The 27,978-nt window shown below is 37.8% G+C and overlaps 1 protein-coding gene across 2 annotated transcripts in view; it reads left to right on the top strand.

The window, feature by feature from the left end:
• PlexB (plexin B) overlaps positions 1-27,978 on the top strand; it is a 1,268,238-nt gene that overhangs the window by 1,185,255 nt on the left and 55,005 nt on the right. Inside the window, exons 15-18 of one of the 2 annotated variants that reach the window (XM_067140855.2) lie at positions 1,377-1,519; positions 5,563-5,696; positions 6,515-6,863; positions 19,507-19,566. In XM_067140855.2, coding sequence (XP_066996956.2) covers positions 1,377-1,519; positions 5,563-5,696; positions 6,515-6,863; positions 19,507-19,566 — 686 coding nt within the window. The remainder of the gene's footprint in view (positions 1-1,376; positions 1,520-5,562; positions 5,697-6,514; positions 6,864-19,506; positions 19,567-27,978) is intronic. The other variant, XM_067140856.2, reaches the window with a different exon arrangement.

Below are 27,978 nucleotides of genomic sequence, written 5' to 3'. Positions count from 1 at the left end.
ATTTGACATTTTTCTAACTTCTTAATTCAAACAGTTTTATATAAACATATGAGAAGTCTGGTACCAGAACAAAGTTCATCATACAGGATTTGGTATGGAAATCTGGTATCATTCATCAGATGGATGTGGCCAATCCATCTAAGCTGGTGACCAATGATGGACGATTCTATGCTCTTGGTGTGCGCTTTCTTAAGAACCGCAATGTTGGTAACATGGGCTTTCCTTTTGAACCTAAGGATGGATCGAAGTTCTTGTTGGTGGAAGTGCTCGAGCTTTTCCAACTCAAGTCGGTAAAGGGTCTAAGTTTCACAACCATACTGTGATGTTGTGATGACAACAGCATGGTACACTACGAGTTTTGTATTCACGGTTAGGTCTTTATTCATGGACACCAGGTGTGATAGTTGTCCAAATGCTGCATGGGCAGCACCAGATCTCTTCTTCACATCTTGCTCTGTGAGCTGTAATTGTGAGCTAGATTGTGAGCAGTATCATGACTAAAATGTGGTGGAAGCATATTAGGAAAGTATCACCATCTTACACAGTTCAAGCTGCTGATAGATCTATTTGTAATGTAAAGACTGTTCATATTTTCCTTTCTTCTCACTGCCTCTTTGTTGTCACTATGGTCCAGACCTCTTTTTCTTTTACTGCTATCTGTTCCCTGGTCTGCATTTGATTTCTTATGTCTGTTTTGTTAAGGATCAATCCCCTCCTGGACGTCTTCTTTCTTCTTCCTCAAATCAGCAAACATCATTGATTTAACCCTTTCTCTTCTTGGCCTTTTCCCAATTTCTTGGGGTTGGTACATTGTGAGGATTTGGCCCAGTTTTACAGCTGGATGTCCTTTCTGATGCAAATCCTCTGTGGAGAGATGAATTTACAATCACATGCTTTTGTGGTGTGCTGTATGTAAATAGAGAAATGTGTATTAAGCTGAACACAAATCCCAGTCCCTGAGCCAGAGAAATTAACCAGGAATCGAACCTGAGGTCCTCTGAACCGAAGGCTAATGTGCCGACCATTCAGCCAAGGAGCTGGACTAGAATGTTATAAAACAGTATGTACAATTGAGACACAGTTGATCTTTATGCTTGGATATGAGGAAACACTTACAGTCAGAATTGACCATTACTGACCCTGTAAATTGCTCTCCTAGAAGTTCTCAGTATATATCTGGGACCCTTATATGCGTATTGATTTTACTTATTACTTTTGCATAGAATGAAAAACAGTAAAGCTAGTTATTTTAATGCATTTCAAAAGTAGATGAAATTAGTGTTTCACTCCCTTGTTAATGCATATCATTGATGATAAATTGTGGTGTTTAATTACTTTTAAAGCTCATGAAACACTTTCATTTTCTGTGTTTCTAGCATTTGCTGAACTCCAGACTGATATGACTGATCTCACAGCTGATCTTGAATCATCAGGAATTCCTACTCTGGATCATAAGAATTACATTATGAAAGTTTTTTTTCCTGGTGTTAGTGATCATCCAATTCTAAATGATCCAAAGGTGAGAATAGATTTACTTGTAGAATTATTCCTTAAAATATCATGTTTAATGATTCTTCCTGAAGCACGTGTGATGTGGTCCATGAATTTCCATAAACTGAATACAGTATATTTCACTGAATTTCTGAACGAAAATCAACTTCGCAACTTAGTATGGTAGGTAATAGTAAAATGATTTTCTAAACTGTTTTCTAATCATTAATGGTATGTATATAACTTACCACAGGGATGCAACTTTTCATTCCAAAAATCCCATGTGCATTGGTCTAGATTTGAAACACAGCTCCTGTGACTATGCCACTCATCTATCATGCCTTTAATTTTTTTCAGGTCAGTAATGGAAAGGCTAAGTTTGTAAAGTTTATTATGTTTATAAAAACAGAAGGACAGATTTGACACAAAAAGGTGATGGGAAGAGTATTTCTCAAAATCCTCAAAATTAGATTCACAGAAGTAGTTGTTGAAAGGGACCGTGAAGAAATAACGGTTGATAAAAAACAAGAGAAAGGCATCCATCCTAGAAATAGAAACTGCATGGAATAGAGCAAGTAGCTACAGAAATGATAAAAGTAACAGACCTAGCAAGAGTACAGTGGTTGTATACTCTATGTAGAGAAAGAGGAAGTCTCAAAAGATTGGGGTAAGAGTTTAATAATCCCATTATTCAAGAAAGGTAACAAAGAAGGAATGTAACTGCTAGAGAATATAACAACTAATTTCACATAAAATATACATAATATTTGAAAGGATATTGGAAAGAAGATTAAGAATGAAATTAGAAAAGTAAATGAAGAAGAACAGTACAGTATGGCTTTAGGAAAGGCAGATAAACATTTGACCTGATCCCTCACTAAGCCACGTGATGGAGAAAAGATACGGTAGGAGTTTAGGAAAGATTTGTTTATGACAATTATAGACATTAAGAAGGCATAAGGCAGTGTACCAAGGCGGTTGATTTTGGATGCACAAGAAAAAAACAAATAGACAGAGCAGAAGTGCAAATAGTAAAAGCTTTGTACGGAAAATGTGTTAGTATTATGAAGACCAAAATAGGAGGAACAAAATGGTTGGATGTGGAAACAGAACTCTGGCAGAGAAGTATACCTAATACCCATACTCTTGATAAGTCATGGATGAAATACATAAATGTATAAAACATAAGATGGGAAGAAACACAGCACAGGCTCTTTTATTTGCAGATGATGTAGTAATATGAAGAGAAAATGAAATGTAACTACAAGTTAGTGTATGGAATTATGTGAATAGAAGAGTGCAGAACAGAATAAGTGTAGGGAAGAGTAAAACAGAAGGAAGGAAGGAAGGAAGGAAGGAAGGAAGGAAGGAAGGAAGGAAGGAAGGAAGGAAGGAAGGAAGGAAGGAAATGGAAAACCATAGAAAACTATAGAAATTGTAAAAAAGGGGGATCAAATATAAACAGGATTTTATTTTTTATTTAAATTCATTTATTGAAAAACACACGGCTATTACAATTTATTTTTCCACATAGTTTCCTGCTTTGGAAATGCATTTATCCCAGCATATGTGCAGCTTTTGGATGCTTACGTCGTAAAATGAACAGGGTCGTGTCACCAGCCAGTTGCGCATGAAGTCTTCCACACTCTCCTCATCTTCAAATCATTGCCCTCCTAGAGCTTCTTTAAGCGGTCCGAACAAATGGAAATCGCAGGGCAATAAGTCCAGGCTGTAAGGAGGATGATCAAGTGTAGTCCAGTGCATTTCCTGTAGCTTGGAAACAGTTAGAGCTGCAGTATGGGGCCGCGCATTGTCATGGAGGAGGATGACCTGTCGAATCGGTTGATCTCGTCTTTTGCAGCGATATGCAACCCTCGCCTTGTTCAATAGCTTGCAGTAGTAAGCAGCATTGATTGTGAGTTGCTCATGCAAAAAATCAATCACTGAAATGCCTCGCCGATCGAAAAAAACTGTTGCAAGAACCTTGCCATCTGACAGTCGAGTCTTGGCTATCAATGGTGCTGTCTCCCTTTTCCTCCGCCACTCCTTACTGGCTTGTTTGGATTCGGGAGTGTAGTGGTGGATCCATGTTTCATCGCAGGTGATGATCCGATTCAAAAATGCATCACCTTCTTCCGGAAACCTTGCTGTAAGCCTCTGACAGACCTCCAAACATCTCGACTTCAGATTTTCGGTCAAAAGGCGTGGGACCCAACTGGAACACACTTTACGGAACTGTAGGTCATTTGTAATAATTGCTTGACCATAACTGATTCCGTCTTGTTCTGCAATTTCTGATACTCTCGCACGTCGATCATCGTCAATGATGTCTTCAACCGCACAAATGTTTTCGTCTGTAATGCTGGTCCGTGGACGGCGATCGTGTTGCTGATTTTCCACACGCTCTTGTCCTTCCTTGAACTTTTTATGCCACGCAAACACGCATCCTTGACAATGTTTTAACACGAACTGTGCAGTCAACTCTGGCAAATTTCCGCCGCTGTAACTCCTTCACGAGCAAGAAATTTTATGATTATGCTTTGCACAGTGGAGGGGTGCACCTGTTGCACCGACATCGTGGGCGTTACTGACGAAACTGCGGGAAATATCTAACAGCACATTCTGCCCACTCCTAACGGTCCCGTCTAAGCATAGCAGAAGTGTGGGGCCAGTCCTACCAACTGTTGATGTTCAGGAACATAAATCCCGTTTATATTTGGTCGACCTTTGTACATGGGAAGTGTAATCACAAAAGATGGGAAAATAACTGAGCAGATTGGAAAGAGAGTGCAACAAGCAAATGGATTTTACCTGAGTATGAGGAGTATACTGTAGAATCACGAAATTCTAAGGAAGTGTAAAAAAGAGTAGAGCAGAGTTCAGATGGCCAAGATTAAATTCCTTAGAGTTATCATAGGGAAGACAAGAAAAGGTAGAATCAGAAATGAAGTGATTAGAAAGAGGATTGGAGTTTCAAAACTACAGGACAGGATAGAAACAAGCAATATGAAATGGTATGGACACATGATGTGAATGGGAGAAGATAGAGTTCCAAAGAAAGTATTTGCAGAGGAACCAACAATAAAGAGACCACAAGGAAGGGCTCGAAATACATAGATGGATGCAGAGGAGGAGAATATAGAGAAGACACGAGGAATGATTGAAGAAATATTGAAAGCAGGAAACACGTGGTGGAGGGACAGGCAAAGATGAACATCCTTGATTCATAACCCAGCCCAGGAAAATACTGGGAACAGGAACTGATGATGATGATGATGATGATGATGATGATGATGATGATGATGATGATGATGATGATGATGATGAAGAAATAATTTTGTATGTTCTACTTTCAGATGCATTATTTTGGTACTATGCCGGTCTAGAAAGCCAAAAATAATGGCAGAGAGGATTCGTCATGCTGACCACATGACACCTCATAATCTGCTGGCCTTCGGGCTTAGCAGCGGACGCTTTGTAGGCCAAGGCCCTTCAGGGCTGTAGTGCCATGGTACTATCAGTGCTATAAACAACAAATAATTGTGTATATGAAATTTGCAAATACCCACCAACCTCTGCATGGCTGATTTAATGAAAAGTAACTCATCTACATGAATACTGTGAATTTTATTGTAAGAACTACCCTTTTCTAATGCTTAAATTGTCTGGTTGCTATTAGGCTGGTCCCAGGTTTACTCAATGGCCCTGTCTATGAATTTCCCATTGCATTGAAGTCTCAATCATGTGGGGCAATTGAAGAACATTTGTGTTATTGGAAGTAGCAATCAATATTAGTGGAAGCAGAAACTGTCATGCTGACTATGTAACACGTAGGTCTGCTACAAGAAAGGTAGCAGTTGGTTGGTTGCTTTCTGTATTAAAATTCAGAGATGTTATTCCTTGTTTATTGTGCTGCATATTTGTTGTTTTGTTTGTTTGAATGTGCTTAAGATTAGGTATGATTTTGTTTCATAGAGGACTACGACATTGAAAGAACCTCACTTGTGATTTAAATTAATTTTTCTTTATAGGAAATTTACTCTGAGTCTAAAACTGGCTCTTGTTTTTCAGGTGAGAATTAATGGCCCTAGAACAAATTATGATGCAGCAATGCTACAGTTTGAACAACTAATCAACAACAAATGCTTTATACTTACCTTTATAGAAACATTAGAAGCACAGAAGTCATTTAACATTCGTGACAAGTAAGTATTATCTGTGATTAAAGCATTCAGTCAAATTGCTAATTTGTAAATGTTTTACTAGGTTAAGTAATGCTCTTTCGAGTGCACCTTAATAAATTATTAAAGCATTCAGTCAGTGTTACCTACGCATTGTCAACTTTGTAAGCTATATTAACTTCAATATACACTAGTACCCTAACCAGAATTTTCTTTTATGAGTTATATCATACAACATTTTAGGAAGGTGTCTCTCCCCACCCCCCTCCCTCCCTCCCTCTCTCTCTCTCTCTCTCTCTCTCTCAGTGCCTAATGTTCTGTATAGACAAACAATTCAAATCCCATACGCTGTATAATCATATCATGCACACATAACGTTTCTTACCTTAATATTGGTAACAGGTACAAGACACCAAACATTCTTGTCCTGGATATTAGGTGCAGATGGTGGCTGTTCCTAAAATACTGTAGCTGAAAGGACACCAGAGAGGTACTTTGTTTACCATGAAGGAACAGTAGTGTATGATTCTTTATAAAGAATATATGACTGAATACATCAAAATCTGCAAGAATGTTTTTCTCATGGTTTGTTGAAAAATCTTCCAATTATGATGCAATACATTCATCGATTTTTAGTAATTTCTTGAAAATAATACTTTACCTCATTCCAATATCAAAGCTAAGATTTGTAATTGTTTGATTTGATTTACAGCAAATGATGTGTTGAGTTAAGTAATAATCATGAATATTCTTTACTTTCATGCCAGACATTTAAGACAGAATAAAATTAAATGCTCCTTTGTAAGTCGAGAAAAGATATTTAAATGCTATTTCAATTTCAGAGTCAATGTTGCTTCCCTTCTTATGGTGGTTTTGATGGGGAAAATGGAGTATGCTACAAATATTCTCAGAAGTTTGCTGCTGCGACTTATTGACAAGTCTGTGTGTACAAAACACCCCCAGCTCATGTTAAGAAGAACGGAATCTGTAGTTGAGAAGATGTTAACAAACTGGATGGCCTTATGCATGTACAACTATTTGAAAGATTATGCAGGATCTTCGTTATTCCTGCTCTTCAAGGCCATAAAACACCAGATTGAGAAAGGTCCTGTGGATGCTATTACACATGATGCTCGCTATTCTCTCTCAGAAGAACGTTTACTACGAGAACAGATCGAGCATGGTGTGGTGGTAAGTTAGAACTAGTCCATTTACACTTCATGAAATGATACAGCCATTTAAGCTCAACTCCGACTATTTCCAGTCATTTATCTCTAATAGGTGGAAATTGTATAAATTATTTAATATTATAATAACTTTGTGAGAAGCCGCAGCCTCTAAAGGGTTGTGGAGCCGATGATGATGATGATGATGATGATGATGATGATGATGATGATAATGACAAATTTATAAAAAGTCAGTTGATTTATCAAGTAATTTAATATAGGAAGATTGCTAATTATATTATGGAGACTGTCATAAGGTGAATATTATTTTTACTATTAGCTTTATGTCACACCAACACAGATCTTATGGTGACAATGTGAGAGTGGGGAAGCGACCATGGTCTTAATTAAGGTACAACGCCAGCATTTGCCTGATGTGAAAATATGAAGTCCGGAAAACCACATTCAGGTCTGCTGACAGTGACGTTTGAACCCACTATCAACTGAATGCAAGCTCACAGCTATGTGACCCAAGGTGAATAGCCATTGCAGTACACAAGCTCAAATCTGTTCCTTTCTCCAGTCAGAAACCCATTCATTCATTCTTGATTTGCACAAAGCATTCTAGAACTTTTAAAATTAAGCTAAGATAGCATAATGGTAATGAGTAAAATTTAGGGTATTCTTTCTTACTGTCATTATTAATTAAAGTTAATAAATTATTTCATAGATGTTGCCATCTGAAATACTTCCTGGAGTGGTAGTTTGTCTCAGATGTAATGAAGATGTAGTGTCCAAGACTGAAAAGATAGGAAGTGTTCAATGTTAGATCGTGGGACCATTGTTTTCCCTCTTTTCTCGTTGAATCATTTCATCATTTATTTGGCAATTTCCCTCAAGTAGTGTGGTAGACTTGAGTAATGTAAATGGTGTGGTGCAGGTCAAAATGACCACTATAATTTATACATTTTTATTTCTATGGTAGGTGTCTATAATTTATACATTTTTATTTCTATGGTAGGTGTTATATGAGAGTGTAAGTGAATTTCAATTCATCCTTTATTCGTAATTATTACTGAGCTGGATAGTCGCTAAGTGCGACCAGTATCCAGTATTTGGGAGATAGTGGGTTCGAACCCCACTGTTGGCAGTCCTGAAGATGGTTTTATGTGGTTTCCCATTTTCACACCAGGCAAATGCTGGGGCTGTACCTTAATTAAGACCACGGCTGGCCGCTTCTTTCTCTTTCCTGTCCCATCATCTCCAAAAGACCTATCTGTGTTGGTGCAATGAAAAGCAACTTGCAACAAAAAAGAAAAACAAAAAAATTATAATTAGGTTCATTATAAGATACTCGCCACAATGAACACTCACTTAATATCCCTAAGAAATGTACAAAATATATTTGTTTTTGTATCAAAAAAAATTCAGTTTCCTTCAGTATATGTTATTGAAGTAACCAAAACTAAAAGAGACTTCTTAACTCAAAATATAAATTGAAAAGAAGAGACCAAATGAATTATAACTAATGGATTTTATGAAAATCAAAGCTTCTTTCCATTCAAAAGTGCTCAATTGTGGTCACAGTTTGTGCATAGTTTCACAGTACAGTTTTCACACTTTGGCCATTTGCATTTTTATACACAACTCCTTTGTCTTCCTGTTCATTTTTGATGAGTAGATACAGGGCAGTCCGCCTCTGTGGTGTAGTGGTTAGTGTGATTAGCTGCCACCCCTGGAGGCCCGGGTTCGATTCCCGGCTCTGCCACAAAATTTGAAAAGTGGTATGAGGGCTGGAACGGGGTCCACTCAGCCTCGGGAGGTCAACTGAGTAGAGGTGGGTTTGATTCCCACCTCAGCCGTCCTGGAAGTGGTTTTCCGTGGTTTCCCACTTCTCCTCCAGGCAAATGCCGGGATGGTACCTAACTTAATGCCACAGCCACTTCCTTCCCTCTTCCTTGTCTATCCTTTCCAATCTTCCCATCCCCTGCAAGGCCCCTGTTCAGCATAGCAGGTGAGGCCGCCTGGGCGAGGTACTGGTCATCCTCCCTGGTTGTATCCCCCGACCCAGAGTCTGAAGCTCCAGGACACTGCCCTTGAGGCAGTAGAGGTGGGATCCCTCGCTGAGTCCGAGGGAAAAACCGACCCTGGAGGGTAAACAGATAAAGAAAGAAAGAAAGAAAGAAAGAAAGAAAGAAAAAGATATAGGGCCATTTCCTCTTCCCTGTCTTCCACATCAGACACATCACATTCAACAATATTTTTGTTCAGTTCTTCAGCTTCTAGAAGATGTAATGTCATCATCTTCTAGTGGAATACAGTACTTTGCCTCAAATTTCCATTCGTTTTCATGAGAAATCATGACCCTGACAGTTAAAACAAATAACACAATGTAAACAAGTGAAATAGAAATGCAACAATTTGCAAAAGCTCCAAAATTCATAGTTACAGTAATAAAACAAAATCAATGAAATTAGATACATGCTTGGTGTGGTAAGGGTCAAAATGACCACAATGTGGCAAAGCAATTCTATCAACTAGCCTTGAAAGCAAGGGAAGTGGTAGGCAGCTACTGGAAATTGTGGTGTTTTAGAGGGAAAATTGGTGTCCTGTGGTGCTTTGACCCACACCACAGTAGTTGAGGGTTAAATATAAAATACAATAGCTTTCATTATTATACCTCGGTATATACAAATATACTCTTCATATAAACTAAATTTACGTACTCATTTACGTACTAATATAATACAACAATGAAATCCACAGCCTGTTTCCAGTCATTCGACCAGGTCAGAAGTGGAATGAATGAAACCCCATCTAGCGGTGAAGATAGGAATTGTGCCGGCTGCCAAAGCCTGTCGCACTCCTCTGGGGCAAGTCCCTTTCATAATTCATTCCAGCAACACTATCCAATATCATTTCATTTCAAATACAACAATCTACACTGTATTTATTTCCATAGTTTTCCTGCTTGTTTAAGCAATATTAATTTTTTCTCAGTCTCCAGTTGAGCTCATTTCCGTATTTCAGCTTCATCAGAAGGGCGGGCTTCAGCACTCAAATAAGGCCAAGCCAAGATGGGAAGCAGAAACAAGCTTGTTGTGGTCTGAGAAAGAATTGATATAGAAGTCCTTGGACTGGTGAGCAGAGAACCAGTCTATCTGAAGATGGCAGTGTGTGAAGATGTGGAGATTGCTTTCGTCCTTTTGTATTTTCTATTTCTCCCTCTTCCCGTCCTGACCTGTGTTTATCCTGTTATGTGTTCCTTTCAATGTTCCTGTCTTTCTGTATATGGGTAGACTAGCAAGGTACCCGTGCTTCGCTACGGTATTATATTGAAATTTAGAATTGAATGCTTATTGTTTTATATATAATCCGCCAAAATTCGCGATCTGACTCGTTTTCTAATAGATTATGGCAAGTTTCCTCCCATTTTTCAATCTTTCTTTCCAGCAATCGATTTCGTACTTCCCGTGCTAAGTCCAGGTATTCCACCCGGTCAGTTGAGTCTATAATCTTTGCCATCTTTTCCTATAAGCATTTTTAATATGAGTCAAATCCTTCAGGAGATCCAGCGTGGTGTCGTCTTGGGTTCCTTGGCGATACTGAACCCGCGGCCGGACTGCATTCTTAGTCATTACCCATCCAGGAACAGTTTTCAGCGCGGTCCGCACATTTGGCGACGGTCAAGAACATTATTATTATTATTATTATTATTATTATAGATGTTCTGGACCCCACAACAAGATGCAAGACCGCTACTTGGCGGTAAAATATATCTGCTGCCATCGTCATTGTTGAAAATGTGACCAACACCATTGTCGCGCGTAGGCAAGTGTGCTGGATTTCTGGCCATACGAATGACATACTTCCGTGCATTATTGACCTTATTATGGAGGTGAAAAATTGGACAGTCAATCTCATTTCTATCGTTTATTTCAAATGTGTTTAAATTTTTATTTATATGCCAGGAGAATCTACTGCAATCTAAGAACGTTCTCCGAAGGAAAAGATGGCTCTTGAAAACGAACCCAAGAAAGGTTAAAAATGATCGGTTTATGATCAGAATAAGTACATCGAAAATCTACAGCCTGTTTCCAGTCATTCGACAGGGTCAGGAATGGAATGAATAAAGCCCCCATATAGCGGCGACAATAGGAATTGTGCCGGCAGCCGAAACCTGTCGCACTCCTCTGGGGCAATGATTAATGGATGACAAATGAAATGAAATTATATTGGACAGTGTTTTTGGGGTGAATGATGACAGGAAAAACCGGAGTATCCGGAGAAAAACCTGTCCCGCATTTGTTTTGTCCATCACGAATGTCACATGGAGAGAGCGGGATTTGAACCAAGGAACCTGGCTGTGAGAGGCCGGCGCGCTGCCGCCTGAGCAACGGAGGCTCCTTGTAAATACATTATGAACAGTAAAATCAATTGGTCTCACCTCCTTTTACACCCCACCGCCGTTAAGTTTATTTAGCCAACCCCCCCCCCCCCCATAAAAAACTAAAGGAGATTCCAATCACTAATGCTCACGTCTATTACCTTCAGTTTTGAGATTAAAATAATTCACTTTTTTCACTTTCACACTCCCCCCCCCTTAAGTAAATATCCGGCAAAAAGTACTTGTTTCATTAATAGTAAAGGATTTTCTAAATACCAACTATCACGACTGTAACTGTGTAACTTCTTCAGTTTTTGATTTATGTGTCCTCATGAAAGGAATTCATCTCCTTTTCACTCCCGCCCCCAAGATGATTTGCCCTCCAAAACGCGTTTATCTTTGTTTTTAAAGGAGTTCCAAATACCAGTGTTCACGTCTGTAGGCCCTAACAACTTTAGTTTTTAATAGATGTAAGTATTCTCATACTATTAAGTCAATTAATTTTTCAATTCTTTCACCTCCCCCCCACATCCATTGGATTTTCCGAGAATACGTGTTTCTTTACTTTTAAAGCAGATTCCAAATATCAAATTTCACGTCTGTAACATCTTCATTTTTGAGATAACAGTAGCTTAATTAAAAGAATTCAACACCCTTTTCAGTCGCTTTACACCCCTCCCCCTTTCCACCCAAGGGGTATTTCTGAAAACTAAAAGTACACGTTCCTTTATTTTTAATAGAGATAAAAATTACCATTTTTCACTTCTGTAACATGTTCATTTTTTTTTTTTGAGTTATACTGTATAAATTCTCATTTTAAAATTTCACCCCCTTTTTAGTTCCCCTTAAGAGGAGTTTCCAAAAACAAATCACTTATGTTTCTTTACTATTACAGGAGATTCCAAATACCACTTTTTACGTCTGTATCATTCTATGTTTCTCAGATATTCTGCGGATATAGTCTTTCAAAATATTCACCCCAATATGTCACTCCTGTTTAACAGCCATTAATTGGAATTTCCAAAAAATACATGTTTCTTTATTTTCAAAGGAGATCCCATATACAAATTTTCAGTTCTGTAATATCTTCAGTTTCTGAGATATATGTATCCTCATTAAAGACATTCAACCCATTATTCACGCTTTTACACCCCTCCTATTCGGATTTACAGAAAACAAAAAATACGTGTTCCTTTATTTTTAAAGGAGATTCTAAATATCAATTTTTACATGTGCAAACTTTTAGAGTTTTGAGATATAAATACACTCATTTTAAAAATTCACCCCCTTTTCCCCCCTCCCATTAATTGGATTTTCCAAATAAAAATATGTTTCCTTTATTTTTAAAAGAGATCAAAAGTACCAATTTCCAGGTCTGTAATATCTACAGTTTCTGAGATATAAGTACCGGTATCCTGATTAAAGGCATTCAACCCTTTTTTTCATCCTTTTAAACCCGTCCTATTGGTATTTTCTGAAAACAAAGAAATATGTGTTTCTTTATTTTTAATGATGGTTCTAAATACCAATTTTTACATCTGTAAACTTTCAAAGTTTTGAGATATAGATACACTCATTTGAAAAATTCACCCCCTTTTCACCCCCCGATTAATTGGATTTTCCAAAAACAAAAAAATACGCGTTTCTTTATTTTTAAAGGAGATCCAAAACACCAATTTTCAGGTTTATAATATCTTCAGTTTCTGAGATATAAGTATCCTCATTAAATGCATTCAACCCCTTTTTCACCCCTTTCCACCCCTCCTATTGGGATTTTCCGAAAACAAAAAAATACGTGTTTGTTTATTAATGAAGATTCTAAATACCAATTTTTACATCTGTAAACTTTCAATGTTTTGAGATATAGATGCCCCCTTTTTAAAAATTCACCCCCTTTTCCCCCTCCCATTAATTGGATTTTCCAAAAACAAAAAAATATGCGTTTCTTTATTTTTAGAAGAGATCAAAAGTACCAATTTTCAGGTCTGTAATATCTTCAGTTTCTGAGAAATAAGTACTGGTATCCTGATTAAAGGCATTCAACCCCTTTCACCCTTTTTCACCCATCCTATTGGGATTTTCTGAAAACAAAAAAAAATATGTGTTTCCTTATTTTCAAAGAATACTCTAAATACCAATTTTTACATCTGTAAACTTTTAAAGTTTTGAGATATAGATACACTCATTTTAAAATTTCAGCCCCCTTTTCACCCCCTTAGCAATGGCATATCCAAATATCCTCTCTTAGCGAGCACCTACATCTTAATATGAATGTATCTCCAAAATTTCATTTCATTATGTCCAGTAGTTTTGGCTCGGCCATGATGAGTCAGTCAGTCAGTCAGTCAGTCAGTCAGTCAGTCAGTCAGTCAGGACAAGCAATTTTATATATATATATATATATATATATATATTTGCACTTGTTTGTTCCTTTATATTACTCTCTTTCTATTAACTCAATTAATTGACAGATAGGAGATGTAACAAAAAATAAATTACAATATTGTAAAAAAATTGTTCATCAGTGGTATGCTGATGCAGTCGTCTATCCACACTGCCATTCTGACTTTGAATCCTGGCAACATCTGGTAGAGGACCCCCATCCAGTGCAGTGCATGATGGCCATTCAAATGGAATTGAAGCCAAAACAAATGTTAAAGCCGTTGTTAGTGAATACAATTGAATCGATTTTTTTTAAATGGGCGTAACTCACTATATGGTCTGTTTCCTGTTTTTGCACATTTTGGAAACTTTAAACATAGGCCTACTGATTACTTTTAAATAGGCGTTTTTCATTCCTCAAGTTGAGTGAGGACTGAGGGTCAAAGATGGCCGTTAGATTTGAACAGGCGTAACTCATTGGCTTTGTCTCTGAAGAGACAAAATGAAAACCCAGAAATAAAAGAGTTAACTTCTCAATCGGTATCTTTTACCATTTATTTACTCCCATTAAAGAAAAGGTTGCATCGAGGGGTATCCTCAGTAAGTGGTATCATCAACCAAACTTTCTTCATGGGTCTTAGTTCAAGGATGCAGCTACCACCATTACAGTCATACCCAATTGAAAAAGTTCCCATTAAAAAAGCAAAGGTACAAGACCTGATGAAAATCCAGACCTACATACCTCATGAGTACAAGCACTTCTACAAAGAAACCTTTTCTGGGGCTGAAAACGAGCTCGATAGCTGCAGTCGCTTAAGTGCGGCCAGTATCCAGTATTCGGGAGATAGTGGGTTTGAACCCCACTGTCCGGCAGCGCTGAAGATGGTTTTCCGTGGTTTCCCATTTTCACACCAGGCAAGGGGCTGTACCTTAATTAAGGCCATGGCCACTTCCTTCCTATTCCTAGGCCTTTCCTATCCCATCGTCGCCATAAGACCTATATGTGTCGGTGCGACATAAAACAAATAGTTAAACAAAAAAAGAAAAAAAGAAACCTTTTCTTGGCCAATTGAACTTGAAAATGATATAGAATGAGAACACTGAAAAAAAAAGAAGAGCAGTTTGGATAAAAATAGTGATGTTTATGATATTATTTTGCTTATGTAATTTGTTCCATACAGTAAGAAGCAACAGTGATATGAAGGTATTAATCTTAGTTTGCTGAACTTAAATCTTACTAAGAGACCTTTTCAGAAAGATTGTGACTGAAGAAATGTATGTTTCTAAGTACTAAAATGAGAGACTAAATAATAAGTTATGTATTACTTAAGAATAATTGTCATATGGACTTCCATAAATTAAAATTAAATTCATTTAATTCCAGTTAATTCTAACCTGATTTCTGAAGTTAGAGGTTGTATATTTTTAAAGGGTGTAAGTCAGTAGAGTTTATAATTAAATCAAAAATAGGGCATGTACTTGAATGTGAAAATTTGTTTTATATAACATCACTTCATAATGTACCAATCAGATAAAAATACAAAAATTCATACATTTACTTAGTTTAGTCTTCACATGTTTTTTTAGTATTTCCCAAAAGTTTAGTCAGTATGATATACATCCCTTTAAAAAAATTTGATTCAATTGTATACATTTAAACTACTAGATATACATTATGTATAACTACATACCATTACCCTCTTGAAGATATATAGACACCTGTCAAATGATACATGAAGGTACTTGAGGCTAATTTAGTCATCTCCAGTGCACTCGGCAATTGAATACTGCGGATTCACCAACAATTAATTATACAGACATCATTTGAAAATGTTTTATATCATTTACACCAATGTCACTGTTGATTTACAGGTGATATGTACTACTTCTGCCCATTGGAACCATGTTACTGATGTATATTCATCATTATCACAGTTTAAGAGAAGAGACAGTGTAAATCTCTTTCTGCTTTAGATTATGAATTGACATTTTAGTCGACCATGATGATGGCATACCCCAGAGGCTGAAAATTAATATGTATCCATATATTACATTAGTTTTACTTATTTATTATTACAAAAGTCCCAGGAATCAAGTACGAATGATAAATTCAGACTTCAAATATCCAGGGTGTGCAAAAAAATGCTGTCTAATAATAATAATAATAATAATAATAATAATAATAATAATAATGTTATTGTTTTCACGTCCAACTAACTACTTTTGATGGTTTTTGGAGATGCCGAGGTGCAGGAGTTTTGTTCTGTAGGAGTTCTGTTATGTGCCAGTAAATCTACCGACATTAGGCTGACGTATCTGAGCACCTTCAAATACCACCGGACTGAGCCAGGATCGAATCTGCCAAGTTGGGGTCAGAAGGCCAGCACATCAACCGTCTAAACCACTCAGCCCGGCATTAATAATTCTCTACTTTTGTCATATTTTAAGAAGTCCACATTAGCATTCCCACAAATAATTATACCATAACTCATTTTACTTACATTACTTAATAATAACTCTAATTTTTCTATGAGTAAATGAAACGTACCTAACGGTGAACGGTACATGCATGTACACAGTATTCTGAGCACTAATTTTGGAATCATTACTTAGGTATATTCAATATCTTGTTCAGTAATAAGATAATTGTAAATTGTCAAAGCTTCATGATCAATATCATTTTTGATATAGGTACTGTGCCCCCATGGTTGCTATGTGGTCTACAGTAATTGCTAGCTATAACAAACCAAACCAAACCAAACCAAACCAAACCAAACCTAACCCCAACCCAACCCAACCCAACCCAACCCAACCCAACCCAACCCAACCCAACCCAACCCAACCCAACCCAACCCAACCCCATCATGCAACAGCCCCGAAAGGCCATGACCTACCAAGTGACCGCTTCTCAGCCCGAAGGCCTGCAGATTACAAGGTGTTATGTGTTCAGCACTAGCTATAACAAATCCTGGAAAATTCATCAACTCAGATTCTTTGCTCTGAGCCAGTGTTCTGAAAAACATAGTACACAAGAACCTCATTTATCCAGATTAAGTGGGACTAGAACTGTTCTGGATTATCGAAAATTAGGATAATCCAGGAAAACTAAAAAACAAATAAAGTATATGTTATACAACATATTAGCATAAGTTGTAGAGTAATACCTTTTTCAGTTGTACAAAGGAATATAAGAACACTTTTCTTACATTTATGACTGTGTTTTATGCACTAAAATAAGGTGTGAGCTTTTCCTGTTTTACGTTTATTTGCACCCAGCATGATCACAAAGACATTTTTACTAACGTCAGTTCTGCCAGTGTGGTTTCAGTCTGGGATTCTAAATAGGCCATCAGTTTGTCCAGTTGGATTGTTGCATCTCCATGAGTCATTATTTCTTCTGATGGAGCACCGGTTTCATTTTCGAATTCACCATCACTCTCGTCATTACCAGCCGAGGAACAAGAGGCAATAATTTATTCATCTGTCATTATACTGTAGCCTGAATTACAGTCATTTTTCAATCAGTCATTTACGTCATTCACATCTACGTCCGAGCATCTGGGAATGCGTGCAAATGTGTCAAGGAACTCAGAAGGGTCTACAGTTTTCCATTCTCAGTTCCAGTCGAATGCCGGGACGGTACCTTTGATAGACCATGGCCGACTTACTTCCAATTGCTGTCCTTAACTATCCTTGGTGGAAAAGACATTCAAGAAGAATTGACTCCGTAAAAGAAATGCTGTACAAGTAAAAATAAATGTTTACTATTTTCGATCCGTGTAAACTGGAGATCCGGATTATTGAGGGCTGGATAAACAAGGTTCTTGTGTACTGTCACATCTTTAAGTTCACCTTTAAGCCGTTAATTGAGTTCTTCAAATTTATTATACAGAGACTGAACATTTTGATGGTAGATTTTTGGTTTATTATGATGCGTTCGGGTTGTTGATTTAATTTCATTGTTATTATTAGTTGAAAACTGAAGTACCGAAACCACTACTGTACTCTGCTACATTTGACCTGTAAAAATTCTTGCCATTTGTTTTTCAAATATTCGTTTGAAGTTTGGCCTCTTACAAGTTTTCCTGATTCCACTGTAAGGGTATAGATTTTCCATTACTCTTACTGTATAAATTTAAAATGTCACAAATTTCATTACTTAAGGATTCTTTTCCATCTTGTTCATATGAAGATCATGTCTAGGGTGTAATTCTTTATCTAATTTTCTTATATCTAATAAGTGGACACATTGAAAATGTTTACAGATTTTTGAAATTCTTACATTGGTATATTTTATTTCTAAATTTATGCAATATTCTTGCTTTAGATCATACCTGTGTGGAATATTTTCTACAATGACATTCGTGTTAGTTAAAAATGGTAATGTTCCTTTTAATTCTCTTATTACCTTTTCACTTTCATTTCTATACACATCATTTGATCAGGCGATAATAACAGCAAAACCTTCTGAAGTAAACTATGCACATTCTTTCTTCATCCCACTTGCAACTGCTGCAACTGTAGCTCCCAGCTTTACTGTCGAAGTGACCTCAATGTCTTCCCTTCACTTTATCACACCTGATGCAATTCTGCATCCGTGACTGCCCAAATAAATAAGCACCTTTTTCACCTTTCTAGTTTTTTCATTTTCTTTCTTTATGATTACCATTACCCTTGTTTAACTGCAGTGGTACAAAGCTATCTATAACTTCACAGAGAACACTAAACAAATTTGAAATTGGCACATCTACTACGGCATTTTTAGGCCTAGGCCTATCTGATGTTATTTACCATCTTTTCCTGCTTTTGACCATGTTTCTGATTTTTCACCTCTGGTTTTCTTCAGCCTCTTGTTTGATTCCACTAACTTTGCTAAATCTTCCTTCATCAGTTTTATAATTTCATCTTTCGACAACAAGTCCTGCCTGATTTCATTACAATCACAAACACTGATACAGTCCGCTTCCCTAACAGTCAACGTAACAGCATTCTATCTTGTCTTTGACCTAGTTACAATAACATTTGCATTCTTGATTCTTACTGCACATGTCAGATACAAACTTGATTCAGTATCAGTACACCGTTTGCACAAAACTTCTCTGGAAACCTTTCCATTTTTTATTACGACATCAAAACTTGATCACTTCCTGATGCCATGCTGCGATCCATATAATTTTGTTAGTCAATATTTATGAGGATTCTCAATCTCATTCAACACTAACACTTAGCACTAGTTATTAGCTTATTAAACTTGCTGTGTAATTAGTAATCACCACTCTAAACCTGTTATTACACTTCAAAAATAAGCTTTAAACTGCATTTATTAATAACTGTACTATGTTCCATCACAATGATGATGAGACATGTGCTTCTTGCAACCACTTCAAAATCTGCTTCTTCTGGCAAATTAACAGTATTAATTAAAAATGTTAGTATTCTATTAACATAGTATCAAAAAAGTATCAAGCTCATCTGTAGAAGTGATGTTCGATATCGATAACTCTTCAGTATCAAGGGTATTTAGGTAAAGAAGGTGTCAAGAACCCATTTCTAGTTAATGTTCATTTACCTGAATAAGAACTTATCAGTTTTGGTGTTGGTTATATGGTAATTGAAATTTTGGTCATAATTTTAGCAGTACTTCTACAAGTTGAATTTTGTACACCTGTGTGCTACATAATGGCTGACTTGCTTCAGAAATATATTTTTAAAGTGACGGATGTACATCATTTTCAATTTTCAGTAATTATGATATTTTATAGCCCATTCTGCATGTGTCAGTAGTGCTGTGGTGAGTGGTTCCATAATTCTGAGGTGCTTTTTGGTACATTTCTATGCTGCTTAAAAACGTGCTGGAAGTGTGAAATTCAATGGTTTTTCCTTCTCTTTTTTCTCTTAGACAATCCATCTTGTGCAAGAGGAACCACACTACGAAAAAATTCCTTACCAAACATATCAAGTATGTCCAAAGTACTTTTTTCTTTTGTTCCATGTTTGCAACTGTTTCTGAGTAAAGAGTATTGGAACTTCTGCATGAATTGTACTTGCTGTTTAAAATCTTGATAAAATTGTTCCACTAATATGTTCTTGCCTGCTTTAAGGTGACTCGGTGTGGTACTGTAGCATTCTGTTAATGTTATAGAGGGGATGTCAGTGTGGGAATGAGCCTGCTGAATGAATGTTTGATAATTGATTTTGTTTTCTAACTAAGTCTTGTTTCATGTAAATTAAAGGCTTCATGCTCTTATAATGACAAGATTATTTTCTTATTCAGCATTTTTAATTTTCACCAAGATTTATGATAATGGTGATATTTAATTTACATTTTTGCAAAGTATTGTTAATCACATCTTTGTTTTGTAGATGATAACTGATAGTTATAAAGTATAACCAGCACTTCTGTTAGGCTATTTGTTTTTTTTGCAAAAGTACTTAGGCTACTGGTTATTTGTTTTTACAGCTGGATATGGAGCTATAGAACAGGGCTCACTAATTACCATATATTTAATAGATTTTGGTCATAAAAAAAAAAAAAAAAAGAAATCTCTGGTCTATTAAGCTATATCATAAATTTTAGGTAGAGGTTATGCAATACATACCCCTACTCTGCTCTCAGCATTCCTCTCATTCACTTACTGCTGTGTCTAACAATGATACATTTGATCTGGTTCTGTTTAAGACATAGTCAAGATCACCCATTGTCTTAATTAAACTGAGAATGACAGCATTAACTTTTCTGTGAGATGGATGTACCTTTTAATGCTGAGACTCACTTCATGATGGGACTTGAAAGCCAGAATTGGGTAGCTCAGTCCTAGGTCATGACAAGTTATGGTAGCTATACAGAGTGTGGTCTTGTAATATGGCTTTTCCATACTCACTCCAAACAAGTGCTGTGGTAGTATCTTATTCATTAAGAGCATTGTCCTAATCATAGACCTTAATAATTAAAACTGTACAAACTTCCACAGTGACACACGTTTCTTAGATAATTTTCTCTGATCCAGGGTACACAAGACTAATGAGCAAAGATTTCCCTCTTTAATCAATTCAGTAACAAGAACCAATTCAGTGTATGAATCTACAGTTAGATATAAGAAATGATTAAATGTACAGTCCCAACAGTTCACTCAATCGTGCTCAGGTAATACGAGAGTTATAAGTCACGGAAACTAGTTTTTTCTTGCATGAATATTGGATTTAACAGACAAATGTAGAACATACAGATGGGAGTAGGGAATGTAAGGTGCCATGGAATGTATGAATAATGCCGAGTAGGTTTACCAGGTGTAGGATATAAATCGAAGAAACTGTCAGCCATGAAATCCTTGTGCTACATAATCTTTATTCTCAGAGAGCGCAGTGAACTTCATGGTAAACACTCAAAGTAGTCGCCTATACTGTTCACACCACGTTGCCTATGATACCACTCGCCTCACCGTGTGTGAATTTTGCAGTTTCATGTTTCACAGCATTGCATCCCAAATTGTCTCCCATGCAGTGGTTCTTTCACTTTGGGGACGAGGTTAAGGAAGTGGAAGGTCAACAATAGAGCCCATTTTCATTATGAGACAGCTAATGGAAAAGCAATGGGAGTACGGGAATGATATGGTGATGACATTCATCGACATTGAAAAGGCATATGACAGTGTCCCCAGGGCTAAAGTTTGGGACAGTCTGGTGCAAAAAGGAATTGGACAGGGACTAATAAAAATGATCATGGCAATGTACAAGGAATGTTGTTGTTGCATGCAAACACAAGTTGGCAGGACAAGTTGGTTCAAAATAACTAGTGGGCTGAGGCAGGGAAGTGTTCTATCACCAATCCTGTTTGCAGTAGTAATGGATGACATCATGAGAACAGCAAAAGCAGAATATGGAGGAAGAGAAATGAACATGTTATTATTTGCAGATGATATTGTGGACCGAGCTCGATAGCTGCAGTCGCTTAAGTGCGGCCAGTATCTAGTATTCGGGAGATAGTAGGTTCGAACCCCACTCTCGGCAGCCCTGAAAATGGTTTTCCATGGTTTCCCATTTTCACACCAGGCAAATGCTGGGGCTGTACCTTAATTAAGGCCACGGCCGCTTCCTTCCCACTCCTAGCCCTTTCCTGTCCCATCGTCGCCATAAGACCTATCTGTGTCGGTGCGACGTAAAACAACTAGCAAAAAAAAAAAAAAAAAAAAAAAAAAAAAGATGATATTGTGATTGGGGGAGAAGACGACAGGAAGGTTCAAGAACAGTTGGATGTGGTGAATGGGAAAATAGAAGAATGTGGGTTGAAAATAAGTGTTGAGAAGAGTAAAACCCTTGTTATGACTAGAGGGGAGAAAGAAGGGAAAGGTCAAATAAGACTTGCAGACAAGCCCCTGGAAGTAGTGGAAACATTTAAATACCTGGAGAGTGAATTAATGGAGAATGCTCGACTGGATGCTGAGATTAGCAAGAGGATTCAAGCTGGAAGCTGTTTCTATCATAGGGTAAGAAACATGTTATGGGACAAAGATCTACCAATGGAAGCAAAGGAAACTATGTACAAGATGTATTAGATACACATAACTACCTACGGGGCAGAAACTTGGACAATGACAAAGAAGGATGAGAGTCGAATACAGGCAGCTGAAATGAAGTTCTTGAGGAGTATAATACAGAAGAGTAGAAGAGACAAAATAAGGAATGAGAAAATCTGGGAAGAAATTGGAGTGGAAAAAATGAATGATAGAACTGAGAAGAGCCAACTAAGATGGTTTGGGCACATAAAGCGAATGAGTGATGAAAGAATGCCAAAAAAGGTGGTGGAAATGCAAATGCAAGGAAGGAGAGGCCGTGGACGACCACGATTGAGATGGATGGACACAATCCAACGCAGTATTAGAGGAAGAAACCTGGACTGGGACACAGTGTTGGAGGAGGAGTGGTGGAAAGACCAAAGAAAATGGAGAGGAACCATATTTGCCCCTACCCGGCTACAGCTGGATAAAGGGAATTGATGATGATGATGATGAGTACGATGTAACTGTCTCTGAGGGAAGGTTCTGTAGTACATTGCCATCACCGTTGTGCCATGTGGAATGAAGTGTCTTAGATGTCATAAGCCACAATGACCATCACCTTTACGGCGGGGAATGGTTTTGCCAGAACTTCTTTCTTCATGGTGGTCCTTCATGTCACCATTCTGCAGACTGGTTTAGCTCTGGTTCTTACGCCCTTGCCCAAAATTAATCCACGATCACTGTTCTATCCAGAATTTGCTCGCTTTCGTGCTAGTAGTGTACCAAGTGGTCAGAGCATACGGCAGGCCATGTCCACTTTTGCATGTCATTGAATTCATGTAACATCCACTGGGATGCAATTTTAAGAAAAATTATGTGGATGGTTAGTTTTTCAATGCCAATTTTGGCTTTTAACTTAAGTAATGTCCATCTTCTGTTTATGTCCATGCCCCGGGTAATTGCTGTACATGACACATCACTCTGGTCACTAAGAGGTCTTCTCGACCACTGCATGTCGCTGCTTGTTTCATGTCCATGCTGAAATGAGTATAAAGGGCATTATTCTCCTCAGCTCCCACTAGCTCTCTATGACATTCTTTGGCATTTCGACCCCACTGAATGGCCATTTTGATATAAGCAGTCTTATCGTCCTCTGTGTGGTACCTCTCCAATGCACCACTGTATTGTGCTGTGTCCATGTACTACGAATGTCATGCTTTCTAGGACACACTGTGCAAATACGATGAAAATAATAGTTGCCATGAACTCAACCCTCATATAATATGAGTGAATAATTTAGATAGTGTGACACCCAGTATAGTAATATAATTTTATGATAATCAATGTATGCACTTGATTTCATATTGCTTTTTGTTATATATTCTGAGGATTATTAAAAACAACTGTTCTTCTTAATTCTGTGAGGTAAATTCTTTAATTTTCACTTCCTATTGATACAAATTTGAATTAAAGATTGCTTATGCTGCCATTAGGAGATAGATGGTGAGTAACAGGGAAAAAAAGCCCTCAAAAATGTTGTGAGATGGACAGCAGGCAATGGTGTGAGAATAAAAGGGGTTAAAGGTTGGGTTGTGTGTTTCACAAATAGGAAAAGTCCTCTCACTTTTAATTACTGCATTGACGGGGTGAAAGTTCCTTATGGAAATCTCAGTAAGTACCTAAGTGTAAATATAAGGAAAGATCTTCATTAGGGTAATCACATAAACAGGATTGTAAATAATGGGTATAGATCTCTGCACATAGTTATGAGGGTATTTGGGGGGTTGTAGTAAGGATGTAATTCTGGTAAGTCCCCAACTGGAGTATGGTTCCACTGTATGGGACACTCACCAGGATTACTTGATTTGAAAACGGGAAAAATCCAAAGAAAAGCAGCTCGATTTGTTCTGGGTGATTCCCGACAAACGAGTAGCGTTATGAAAATGTTGCAACATTTGGGCTGGTAAGACTTGGGAGAAAGGAGAGAGACGAGCTGACCATGAAGAGATCATGTTGAATGAGAGTAGTAGACGAATAAGTTTGAGTGGGATTCTTAAAAGTAGGAAAGATTACAAGATAAATTTGGAATTCAAGAGGACAAATTGGGGCAAATTTTTATTTATGGGAAGAGGAGTTAGGGTTTGGAATAATTTACCAATGTTGTGACTTCACGCGGTAAACGTTAAGTTTGGCAGCTTTGATATCTAGTGAGCCGTGATTTCAAAATAATGGTCACTATCGATTTTTCACTTTATTTACATCAGCAATGGCTCATAACGGCATATGAATTACATGATACTATTATGCAATACTATTGAGAAGCTGTATGGCTGGTCATGAAACACTAAACCATGCCATGCCCTGGGTAATTGCTGCACATGACACATCACTCTGGTCACTAAGAGGTCTTCTCGACCATTGCACGTCGCTGCTTGTTTCATGTCCATGCTGTGGGACCAGACAAATATCTACATCGAGCACCTGAAGGAATCTGTGGATATTATGCAAAATCTCTGGATAGATCTAATGAACCAAATGCATTGAATTAGGACAGATACCCAAAAGCTGGAGAACAGCAACAATGAAGATTCTCTTTTAAGGGAAAGGAAGTACTACAAGCTTGGACTCATACAGGGGAGTGGTATTGGAAAGTGCTACGTTCAAGATGTTCACGAAAGTTCTAAATAAAAGACTACTGGAGATTATCGATAATCAAATACCTGAATGTCAATTTGGATTCAGGAAAGACAGGAGTACATTACAAGCAATTTCCTACCTATTAGAGGAAATAGAGAACTCCCTTAGACACCCTGGGGGGAAGTACAGGGCAATTCAGAATAATGGACCCAACTTTATAAATTTATTCTATGAATCTAATGAACATATCATACTGTGAGATATGTGCAAAGAAAGGCAAACTCTCAAAGTTTAGTTGAGTTTAGATTTCATCCCATATGGTTTCATTTTCAGCCGTTATGAGCAGGCAGGAAGTGAGTAAAGAGAAAGGCTGCAGCTGGAGAGCAGAAGTCGTTCTGTGTGCTTGATTACCATGTAAACAAGTCTGTGATTAGTGTTCAATGGCTTTTCCGTACCAGGTATGGAAGAGACCCACCTACTGGAAAAGTCATTCGTGTGTGGTATGCAAAATTCAGAGACACGGGCTGCATCTGTAAGCGAAAGTCAACTGGCCGTCCTTCGACCGGGGAAGAGACAGTGAAATGTGTTCACGCCAGTTTCATGCGGAGTCTGCAGAAGTCCACCTACCGGGCATCGAGGCAGCTTGAACGTCCACAGGCAACTGTTTGGCGCATTCTGCGGAAACGTTTACAAATGAAACCCTACCGCTTGCAACTGGTGCAGGCCTTAAAAGACACTGATTATGTTGCTCAAGCGCTCTTCTGTGCTGATTTTCTCACATTAATGGAAGAGGATGGGTTCTCCGAAAGGGTAATTTTCAGTGATGAAGCGACTTTTCACTTTTCCAGGACTGTGAATAGACACAACGTAAAGATCTGAGGAACTTCTAATCCCCATCACTTTGTGGAACACCAACGCGATTTTCCCAAGGTAAATGTGTTTTGTGCCATTTCCCATGAGATGGTTTATGGACCCTTTTTCTTCATTGAACCTACAGTGACAGGAAATGTTTTTCTTGATATGCTGCAACAATGGCTCCTGCCACAGCTCGAAGAGGATAGTGCAGATTTCATCCTTCAACTGGATGGTGCCCCTCCGCATTACCATGGCAACGTTCAGAGCCATCTCAACGAGACATTGGCACAACGCTGGATAGGTCGTGCATCTCAGGAGGATCGAACTCTCATTCGTTGGCCACCGCATTCCCCCGACTTAACCCCATGTGATTTCTTCTTGTGGGGTTTCGTAAAGGATCATGTTTACGTACTACCTCTTCCACTAACATTGGACGACCTTCGTGCCCGTATCACAGCAGCCATCGCAGAGATTGGCCGCGAGACATTACACAAGGTTTGGCAGGAGATAGACTATCGGCTTGATGTATGTCGTGTTATGCGAGGTGCTCACATAGAAAACTTGTGATATGACTGAAAAAAGATTTGAGAGTTTACCGTTCTTAGCACATGTCTCACATTATGATATGTTTATAATTAGATTTCACAGAATAAATTTATGAAATTGGGTCCATCATTTTGAATTGCCCTGTATTACGTGGTATTATTGTAGACTACAGGAAAGCATTCAACCTCATAAACAGGAGGAAGCTTATCGAGAAACTTAAAGGAATGACTGGAAAGGACTACCCAATTGCAAGGATAACAATAGATCTCTTAAAGTATAACTACATATGTATAAATAACAACGTGAAAACATCGAAACGGATTATTCAAACGAATGGCGTATTGCAGGGGGACCCTATCAGTCCTACACTATTAAACATCTATACAGTAGACATCGTGAAAATCATTAAGGAGAACTTGAATATGACTATAATCCTGTATGCAGATGACATGGTGATCGGGTCTTCTATAAGGACAGAATACCAGAAACAATTAACAAGCTGGAGAATTGGGCCAGGGAAAACGATGTCACTATAAACCAAGAGAAAACTGTACAGATGACTTTTAGGAAGAGTGGAAAAGCATCAGCAACTGACAAGATTGTGTTTTCAGGCACTCCAGTAGAGAGAGTTAACAAATTCAAATACCTAGGGGTTACACTGCAAAGAACAGCATCATCATACAGTCTTCACATAGAAGAAAGGACAGCAGCAGCAATTAGGGCAATATACTACATAAAGGATGTTAGGAACCTGTCTATCGGCATGGCGATGGCACTATTTAGAAGTGCAATAGCCCCGATCATCACCTACGGCATACAGATCATCTGGGAAACGTTAAAAAAAGGTGAATTAAGCAAAGTTGAAAAGATGAAGGCGATGTACATGAAAAGAGCAATGGGAATAGGGAAGACAACCCCTTCATGACTTCTATACGAGATGTTGGGAAAAACATACTTCATAGATGACATCAGGATCCAACACCACCTATTACAATCAGGACCATATCAAGAACTACTAAGGAACCGAAATAAGAAGAGAGAAGAAATACAGCTGGAATTCTACAGCTCGCCTGCTATGGTGGAGAAGTCCTGGACCAGAGAGAACCAGAAGCAAAGACATGTAATAGCCAGACTTTCAGTACACAGCTTTCACTACAAGCTGTGTATTAACAAGCGATTTCACAAACCAGACGTAGATTGTGTATGTGTGCTGTGCGGAAAAAATTGTGACACATACCCCATACTAAAGTGCACGAAAAGAACAAAGTCGATCGCAGACTACAGTAAGGACTGAGATTCTGTACTATGCTCAACTGAGCGCACCCTCTTCTTCTTCTTCTTCTTCTTCTTCTTCTTCTTCTTCTTCTTCTTCTTCTTCTTCTTATTATTATTATTATTATTATTATTATTATTATTATTATTATTATTATTATTATTATTATTATTATTATTATTATTATTTACCAAGGGAGATTTACAACTTCTTTGAAATGATTTAAGAAAAGACTAAGTAAACATCTGATAGGGAATCTGCCACCTGGGCAATTATCCTAAGTGCAAATCAGTGGTGACTGATGGATTGATTGATCTTGGTCAAGTATTTACTTACTCCTAGTCTCAGAGGCAAGAATCCTTATGCAAGTATGTGTGTTTCTGAGTCCAGTGTGATGACTGTGTAGCATGTGATGATCATGATCATGAGATAGGGAGAGGGTGAAATCTGGCCTTCTCTTGTTGAATAACACCAAGCGGTCTGCTTAGGTCTTGATGTTCCATGCCCTGGCTCCACATGAGCACCCAGGAGAGATTTGTAATAGAACACAGGTGTTTGGCAAACA

Source organism: Anabrus simplex, chromosome 2 (assembly GCF_040414725.1).
Source record: "Anabrus simplex isolate iqAnaSimp1 chromosome 2, ASM4041472v1, whole genome shotgun sequence".
Taxonomy (NCBI): domain Eukaryota; kingdom Metazoa; phylum Arthropoda; class Insecta; order Orthoptera; family Tettigoniidae; genus Anabrus; species Anabrus simplex.
This window is presented reverse-complemented; position numbering and strand designations above follow the sequence as displayed.